The sequence below is a fragment of the Trichechus manatus genome, unplaced genomic scaffold (genome assembly GCF_000243295.1).
Source record: "Trichechus manatus latirostris isolate Lorelei unplaced genomic scaffold, TriManLat1.0 scaffold00040, whole genome shotgun sequence".
In the NCBI taxonomy this organism is placed as follows: Eukaryota; Metazoa; Chordata; class Mammalia; order Sirenia; family Trichechidae; genus Trichechus; species Trichechus manatus.
In genome coordinates, this window is record NW_004443976.1 from 15,863,572 (window position 1) to 15,872,905 (window position 9,334).

At 56.2% G+C, this 9,334-nt stretch overlaps 1 protein-coding gene across 2 annotated transcripts in view; it reads left to right on the top strand.

The window, feature by feature from the left end:
- ATP2A3 (ATPase sarcoplasmic/endoplasmic reticulum Ca2+ transporting 3) overlaps positions 1-2,142 on the top strand; it is a 33,596-nt gene extending 31,454 nt beyond the window's left edge. The window contains exon 21 of one of the 2 annotated variants that reach the window (XM_004376124.1): positions 1,988-2,142. In XM_004376124.1, coding sequence (XP_004376181.1) covers positions 1,988-2,007 — 20 coding nt within the window. In that variant the 3' untranslated portion in view covers positions 2,008-2,142. The remainder of the gene's footprint in view (positions 1-1,987) is intronic. The other variant, XM_023731140.1, reaches the window with a different exon arrangement.
- The last annotated feature ends 7,192 nt before the right edge of the window (positions 2,143-9,334 follow it).

A 9,334-nucleotide genomic window follows, 5' to 3' on the forward strand; every position in this document is an offset into this window, starting at 1 on the left:
TGTCTGTTCAGGGCATGACCAGACGCATGTGGGGGGCTCACCTGAGGTTGGGAGTGGGTGCTGTTGGAGCCCAGGGTGAAGAGTGTGGGGATGGAGGAGTCGTCAGGCCATTCTGTCCCCATGTGGTTCTTTCTGACCCACCTCCATGGACCCTCCTGGGCAGATGAGGAGGAGGAAATGGGTCTGGAACTCCATCAGTGGAGCCCAAGGTCTGCCAGGAGATCCTCTGGCCAAACGCCCTCCTCCACTCACCTGCCAAACCAGGCCAGGTTACAGGCAGCCCTAGTGGCTTCTTTGTCTCCCTCGAGGCCCTTCCCTAGTAGCCACGCTGCCAAGGGGTGCAGCATTTTTCTTAGGAAGATTCAAAAGTGAGAACATTCTGCCCATGGCTAAAATTTCTCAGCCAATGGGGAAGAACCTATCTCTTGGATACTGCATTCAGCATTGGCTGCTAGACATGGGGAATTCCCTGGTCCAACAGGGCTTCTAGCATCATCGAGGTAGATTAGAAGGGCTGGGGAGGAAGCAGTCCCTGCTGTGGGCTGGGGGTCAGGGGTGATTCCTAGAAAGGTCGGCTTTGAGTGAAGATTGGAAAGGGGAGCATTGAACCTGGTGGAGAAGGGGCTGGGCTAGCAGGGCCTGGCGTATCTAGTAGGGCTGGAGTCCGGGGTGCAGGGTAGAGAGGTGAGGCCCAGAGGTTAGCAGGGGCCTCACATGCCAAGGGGAGGACTCCGGATGTTATGCTCAGGACACTGGGGGCTGTGGAAGGTTGCAGGTTGGGCGGGGACAAGACTAAAGGCAGGGAGACTGATGGGGAGCTGTTGAGCCCATCTGGGAAGGGTCTAGGGAAGAGACACTAAGTCCAAGCCCAGGGTGGGCTGGTCCCAAGCAACGCCTCCACCTCCACCATTGACCTGAGATGTTGATCGGGCTCCTGGTGAGGCGCAGCTGGCGAGTGGCGGTCAGACATTGGGAGTGGCTGTAGGGCCCACAAGACAGACACAGGTGAGGTGCCAGGGACCACCTCTAAGAGGTGGGGGCACAGGCCCCGAGGCATGTGCTCAGCCCCATGCAGCCACGTCCCTCGGGCCTCCTAAAGTCAGACAGGGCGGGGATGAGAGAGGGGACCCTGTTATGTTCCCAAGTCAGCCTGGTGGCCTTTTAGGGAAGTTTTGCTGAGGCCTGACATTTGTGGCTCCCCCGTGATTTACAGGGATGTGTCTTAGTGAAGATTGTCCATCCAGGTCAGCCCCAGTGGGGTGGCGGGGTCCTCTTGCCCCATCCCCTGGTTCTGTCCAGGTGTAGCTGAGCAGCTGTCAGGCGGGAGGCCTGTGAATGGGGCTGTGGGGAGGGTGCGGACTGGAGAGGCTGTCGGGGGGCAGGTCTGGGTGAGTCAGGATGAAAGGCAGGCTTGCACTTTATGCTGGGCAGTGGGGAGTCATAAAGGGGATGGTGGGGTCAGATTGGGGCTTTAGCGCAATCCCAGGGTGGAATGGTGGTAGTGAGGTGAGATGGGGACTGGAGGCTGGGGGCCGGGGTCAGAGGCACTGAGGCCTGGTGGGACAGCGAAGGAAGAGATACACTCAAGAGATTCAGGGGTGACATCAGCAGGCCTTGGGGACCCTGGGTATATGAGATGGGGGAGCAGTTTCTAGACTATGTGATGGGTAGGTGGTGGCTCCCCAAACTGAAATGAGTAACCAAAAGGAGGAGAATATTCACTCTGGGGGAGGGGGTGAATCAACAGAACCTATGGAATGAGGGAGGCTGGGTGAAGTCCAGGGACTGGATCTCGGGGGCTGGAGCTCAGGAGAGGCAGCTGGGCTGGGGGTAGACAGAGCTCTGGAGTCACTGATGCCGTGGGAGAGGGAGGCTGTCCCGGGAGAAGTATAGGGTGAGAAGGGGCTAAGGAAGCAGCCAGAAGGAGTCAGCCTGGAGGTGTGTTCTCATACATACACCTTACCATGCTCTGGGGTTTTTCTTCTAGAAGAAAAGGGCCAGAAGTGAATGCCGGGAGCAGAGCGGAGTCCCCGATGTTAACCTCAGACTGATGGTGCCCAAGCACTCACCCCCACGCCCCACCCCTGCCCACCACGCTCGCCCGCTTGCTCCCCGGGCCCAGCTGGACACTCCACACGCCTGGTCCCGGGGTCTCACCTGTGAACCACTTCCATCTGACCTGGGGCCTCCATAATTCATGACTCGTGGACTCTCATGGGTTCCTGTAGGAGCTGCAGCCTGGGATGGTGTCACCAGAAAGCTGGAGCTGGCCGCAGAGCCAGAGCCCCTCCATGCCAAATCCCGAGACATTCTGGAGCCTGCCCCCTGGCTTGGAGGCTGGGCATGTACTTGATGCCCAGTGCCTCCGCACTAACGGAGGACGGCTGGGACCCCTCTAGCCAGCTGGGACCTTTCGCTTAGTGCCTGGACCAGGCCCTGGGTATCAGGGTGGGGGAGGGGTGCCACAAGGGGAGCATCTGGGCCCAGCTGTGCACAGCAAGGAGGGGAAGCGCCCTCCACTCTGTTCTGCCTCCATAAAGTTGGCTCATGAGGACTGGAGCCTGTTTCTGTTTATATATGTACAGGCTTCAGAGGGTCAGAAGGGACATAAGAGGGGAGCCAGGGGGCTGGTGCAGTCATCCTCCTTCCCCGGGAGACAGCCCAGCCTGCCTGCCTCAGCTCGCCTAACTTTCTGGGTGCAGGTATCCTTTGTCCTAAGCAAACGAGACCCACCAAGTCTCAGTGTTGCCTGGTCTGCCAAGCAGAAGTCCGATTGGCCGCCCATGTGCTAGCCGCCCATGTCCTTGGTCCCTGAGATCCCAGATGTCCTTGGGGCCCTGACCACTGTGCCCTTCCGTGTCCCAGCCTGGTGTGTGGCTGGGTGATTCTGAGTTTCACGCACACCTATAGCCCACACCAATGCAGTGCCCCTCTGTGGGGGTGGCCGGGGTCCTTGACCAAATCCCCCCCTTGGTCTCTTGGCCTCACCCTTAGCCCCCCACACCCCATGGCCCAGAAGCGTGACAGGAAAGATCGCTAACTGCCCGAGGCACTTCCTCTCCCTCCCTCCTTGGAGGGACATGCTCCATGTGGATCCTGTGAGATGATAGGAAAACAGGGTTTGAAGGACAGAATTTTTCTCTTCACTCAGCTTTTGCTCGTTTGGCAAAAAACTAGGTGGCTATGAGTCCAGTGGGTTTAGTTTTTTTGTTTGTTTGTTTGTTTGTTTAGCTAGGCATAGAAGAAAGCAGGGAGTAAATGAGTGTCTGTGTCCGTACTCCTAGAGAGTAGACAAGTGATTATTTTATACGAAAGTCAACACTCACATCCCTGCTCTGGTGCCCAGAACCAAAACCCCCCTCAGCCTGGTTTGCAGACAAATGGGCTCCACGCTCTGCAGCTCCTTCCCCCTTCCTCCCGCCCCTCTCTCAGGGCAGGTGCTGGAGGGGGCCGAGTTGGGGAAGGGGCCTTCTTCTGGTGCCCCGCAGAGATCCTCTGCTTCTTTCCTGCTGAGGGCATAGGGGGTCTTGGTGGGGACAGGGCCCTATACCCACCTGCTGACATGCTGTTTGGTAGAGAAATAAAGGTCGTGTGCCTGGGCAGCAGACTGTGAGCGTCTCTTTTCCTGGAGTCTGGCCCCTCTGTCTCTGCCCCTGGTGTCTACCTGGGGACCTACCTCCTGTACCCACCCCCACCCCAGGAAATGGCGAACAAAGGCCTGGGGTCCCAAAATCACCAGGAACGGTTCTTTCTCCCTTGAAGAGGAGGCTTGAGAGAGGCACCCAGGAGCCGCAGCTGGGTGGCAGACGCAGGACTCAGCGTGTGGAGGGTGGGGGCGGGGGGCGGGTCGGTCTGCTGATTCCTCCCACAGGCGGCACTTGAGTGTGTGCCTGTGTTCAAAGCATTTTACGCAAATTACGATTCACAAATCACCACTGAGGAAACTAAGGCTGGAGGGGTTCGTGGCTTGGCCTCAGGCAGGGCTGGGCCTGGAGCTGAATCTCAGCGGCCTCTTGCACCCTACAGGGAGGCTCCCAGCCCTGGCTTTTTTGTGGGTTCTGCCTTTCCCCTGCATCTCATCGACGCTGTCAGCCTCTCTGAGGTTTCGATCTTTCTCTGTTTCCCTCCCTGCATCCAACCCCAAAACGGCATCCACCTCCCCAAGCCTTCCCTCAGCCCACACCATCCAGGCGCCTCTGTGCAGCCTGCTCAAGATTAACCCCTGACTTGCCCAGGTGGCCTTGCCTTCCTGGGAGGGGGGCTCCAAGAAGGGAGGGGCCACATCCCCCATCTTCCTCATTTCTCGGGAGGAAAGACTCACAGAGGGACTGTGTCTAGTCCTCTACACAGCTGCTCCAGGAAAGAGAGTTGGGCCTACTCACAGGGCCAGAGGCAGGACCAGATATATAATTAGCAGGGCCCAGTGCAAAATGAAAATGTGGGGCCCCTGTTCAAAAATTAAGAATTCTACAACAGCTACATCAGAGCATTACACTCAGCATGGGGCCCTTCTGAGCATGGGGTCCTGTGTGACTGCACAGGTCACTGCCCACAAAGCCAGTCCTGACCTGAGGAGACAGGACCCCATCTTTAGGAGCTCTCAGTTTTCAGGGGGAACGAAGATTGAAGCACAGCTCACAGTGGGGGCCAGGGCTGGGCAGAAGGTCTTCCTTCCCTCATGGTCCACCTCTAAGACCTCTCAGGCCATGAAACCTTTACATGCTCCTCGTCTCCCAGGATCCTCTACTAGGCCTGTGAGGTGGGCTAGTCAGGGGTTGGGGCTCCGTTTCATAGATGAGGAGCTGGAGGCCCAGAGGGGCCCATGCCTGGAGAGAACAGGCCCTCTGAGAGTCCAGCCATCTAGCCAGCCTCATTATGGGGGACAGGCAGTTCAGGGCATGGAGCTAAGATGGGCCTGGGGGTCTTGTGTATGAGGCCAGGATGGATCCAGCGTTCCCAGCAGCCTCTGGGGCTCGATGGCCAGGCCTGCTTCTCCTCCACCCCCACCCAGGCCTGCCCTAGTCTTGCTCAGTCCAGCCCGCAGCATGGAGCTCAACAGGCCAAGATGGAGCGGCCAAGGTAAACAGAGAGGTCTCCTCACCTCACAGTGCCACTCGCTCAGGACGGAATTCCGGGGCAAGCCCAGGCACACTTCAGACTGGCTCAGTGATGTGGCTGCCAAACGGCCATGGCCTCACCCCTCCCCCTCCAGAGACCGGAGCTCTGTGTTCCCTATACCCCCCACGGCTCCTCCATTCACAGTAGTGGGAAAGACCACACTGGGGTCGGTGCTAAGGGGAACAGAAGGGCAAAAAGAGTCAGGAGAAGAAATGAAGACGTATGTCCACACAAGACCCAAACCCAAACATCCATAGCAGCTTTATTCATTATAACCAAAATCTGGACACAATCCAAATGTCCATCAACAGGTGAATGGATCAACAACTTTTGATACATCCAGACTATGGAACCCTCCTCGAAATGAAAAAAAATTACTGACACAGGCAATGTCATGGATAAAGCTTAAAATCATTGTGCTGAGTGAAAGAAGCCAGACACAAGAAAAACTCACACTGTATGATTCCACTTATACGAAGTTCTACCAGTTGCTGTCAAGGCGGCTCTGACTCATGGCGACCCCATGTGTGTCAGAGTAGAACTGTGCCCCATAGGGTTTTCAATGGCTGATTTTTCAGGAGTAGATCACCAGGTCTTTCTTCTGAGGTGTCTCTGGATGGACTCGAACCTTGAACCGTTCGGTTAGCAGCCAAGCGCGTTAACTGCTTGCACCACCAGGGACTCTGTATGAAGTTCTTTCTGTAGTGACAGCAAGCCTGGGCCTGGAGGTTGGAGGAGACAGACTGCAAGGGGGCAAGATGGGACGTTCTAAGGTGATGAACTGGGGGCAGTGGTGACCTGAATGTATGCATTTGCCAAAACTCATCAAAGCGTGCACTAAAAGTAAGTACTTTTTTTTTAAAAGTACAGTGTAAGTAAGTTACACCTCAATACAATTTGGTTAGAAAAAAAACAAGAGCCAGAGAGGAGGTAAGTGGCATATGACTAGAGTGTGGGTGTGGGTGTGGGTGTGGGTGGGGAGGTCTCAGCATCATTAAGAGCTGGAAAGGAGATGAGGCCTCCTAAGTAGGAGTGAGTGTGCAGTGTCTGAGGGCACAGGCCTAGGCCAGAGCCCCAAGGAGTCCCTGTATTCCAGGGGCAGGAGAAGTCTGGGGACCGAGGGGAAGCAACCCAAAAGATGAAGGAGGACCAGGCAAGTGTGATTCCTTGGAAGCTCGCGAGGAGGATCCAGCCTAGTCATGGCCCCTAGTGGGAGGATAGAAGAGGCATTGTTATTGCTGTTAGGGGCCGTGGAGTCGGTTCCAACTCCTGGTGACCTATGTACAACAGAACAACTGAACAGAAGAGAAACACTGCCGAGTCCTGCACCATCCTCACAGTCACTGCGATGCTTGAGCACATTATTGCAGCCACTGTGTCAATCCATCTCATTGAGGGTCTTCCTCTTTTTCTCTGACCCTTCACCTTACCAAGCATGATATCCTTTTCCAGGGACTGGTCCCTCCTGATAACATGTCCAAAGTATGTGAGACGAAGTCTTGCCATCCTTGCTTCTAAGAGACATTCTGGCTGTACTTCTTCCAAGACAGATATGGTCTTCTGGCAGTCCATGGTATATTCAATATTCTTTGCCAACACCATAATTCAAAGGCAGTAGGGGCTGCCAACCCTGAGGACCACTGCTGAACCCCCAGGCCTCCCCCAACAGTCACTATGAAGTTGGCTCAGGGCCCTGTTCCAGCTGGGCATCTGAATGGCTGGATGACATTGAGTGAGCCCCTGGGACACCAAAGCAGGCCCAGATGGTGTGAGAGGTGTAGACCCTGCAATCTGGAGACCCTGAGTAGCCAAGGGGATGTGGCTGGCCTGCAGGCCTGGGCAGTGGCTCTGAGAGCCGCTAAATTTAGCCAGGCAGGGGGAGGCTGTCCTGGGGCCGTGCACTTGGCAGCAGAGCTTTGTCTCCCTACAAGGCCCGGCCCGGTACCCAAGCTGGCCACTCGGCCTTTGGGCTTATAAGGCAGGCTTGGCAGCTGTTGAGTTCTGGAGACTTGGGGTGGGCTCCAGGCCAAAACCTCAGACTTTGGGGAGCCTCCTTCCCAGCCCCCAGCAGACATGGGAGCTACTCGTCGAGGACTTTGGGCAAGGTACTCAACCTCTGGAGCCTCAGTTTTCTTGTCTGTAAAATGGGGACACTAGGACCTACTTCATAGGGACATTAGAAGAAAAACCTACTGAATTCCAGAGTGTGAAAAGCACTCTGTCACTATAAACTCATCGTAGCCCCTGCCATGTCTGAAACAAACACCATCTTTCTCCTGGGCATGCTGGAGTTGGGGCCGTGGGTAGGAAAGGCCTCGGACCAGAAAGATGCATTTTAAAACCAGTGCAATGGACATTGACCTTGTCAGCTGGCTAGCTTACTCTTGGGGAGTAATTAGCAAGAGAAGAAATTTAGGAAGAGAAATGTGGTTGGTTTTGTTTCTTTTTCTTTGGGGCACACTTTGGATATGCTAATATCCCCAAATGAGACTGTCCTCCATGCCAGGCTGTTTTGAGTGTCGGGGTCAGTACTGAGGCTGTAACAGAAGCACAAGTGTGTGCTCCAAGCAAGTCTATCTGTCCGTCAGCCCATCTGTTGGTCAGCAAGCCTAGCTCTTTAAAGAAGGAGGAGGAGGCTGGGGTGCTAGTGTGAGGAGCTAGCTTTTCCTCCCTCCTTTCCTCCTTTCCTTCCCTCTTGCCTTTCTCCTTCCCTCCCTTATCCAGTTCCTGTGCTTTCCTGAGTGTGGTGTGGCAGGGGGATGGGCGGGTGCAGGGAATACGGAGATGACTCACACCCAATCTTGGCGCCCACCCACTCCTCATCCCAAGCAGCTCGTGTCCTGGGCCTCCCATTCCAAGGATGATGGACCAGCTGGGAAAAGGACAGGCTCTTTTGTCCGGGGTCAAGATCCGGCCAAGAGGATGTGGCTGCCACAGCCCGGGCTCTCAGCGTCCCTGGAGTTTTCCTTAGAAAAGCCCAGAAAGGGCTCTTGCCAGCCCCTCTTGAAGGTGGCATCCCATACTTGTGCCTGAAACATCCCCACTGGATTGGCGGGAACTCGGGGTGAGGCTGATTTATTTGACAGAGAGGGATTGGCCTGGGGTGAGAGAAGGGGCCTGGATCCCTGCCCAGAGAGATTTCGCAGCTAATGGTTTCCCGGGAAGAAGGCTCCTTATCACTCTTGGTGGGGGTGGGGGGGACAGCTTGGAGAGATGTTCCCTCTGGGAGCCCTAGGGGCCCCAGCATGGGTTAGAGGGTGGCCAGTGAGACTCCTTCAAACTTGATCCTCCAGCACCCCCAGGGTGAGCTTGGGCAAGTCATTTCTCCAGTGTGAGCTTCAATCTGTCTGCAAAACTAGGTATGGGGGTGGGGAGGCCTCCAGCTCTGGGCTCATAGAGTTAACAAGGTGCAGCCTCACCTGGACCACTCCCCCACAGCCCTGCCTCAGGAGCCCCCATATTCAGGGGCTGGGCTGGGATCCATGGAGGCAGGGGCTACAGAGGGGCTGTACCCCAAATTCTCTAGTGGCCTCCAGTTCTCTTTGCTGGGTTGTCAGGACCTGTCCCCCAGGGGCCTCAGTCTTTGAGGAAAAGATGCTTATCACCCCCATTTTACAGATGAGGAAGCAGGCTCAGAGAGGTGAGGCAGCTGGCCCAAGTCCCTGCAGCCATGAAGTGGCAGAGCAGGGACGTTAAACACAGGCAGACCTATGTCACAGCTGGGTCTCAGGGACCCTGATGTTGTCTGGGCACCTGCCTACCTCTCTGCTCTGCAGTTGGGGTGGAGCAAAACAAGTGATAGGAGAGGAGATTCCAGCCCAACACAGAGACTGCTTAGGCTGGGCCCAGCCTTGGACCAGAGGGATGGGTGGATGGAAGGCGGTCTGCCAGGACAGAACAAGGGTGGGGGTTCAGCCACGGGCACAAGAAGTGTCAACAGCTAGACTGGAATCACCCTCTTTCCTCTTCTGCCCTCCTGGCTGCAGGTCCCCAGGAACTGAGCTACTCACCCTGGGGACTGGGGTTGGGGGAGGGGGGATGTCTGAGGGTGGGGATGGGTCCCTAGCTTTGGGAGGTCTCTGGCCTGAGGCCACCCCCAGCTTCCCCCAAGCCCTGGCCCAAGCTCTGGGGGGGCTGACAGCTTTATCTTTGCTCCTGTGACGGGTAGCCCGTGGTTTCCTGCCAACAGCTCCTGTTTCCGGAGGCCAGCAAGGCC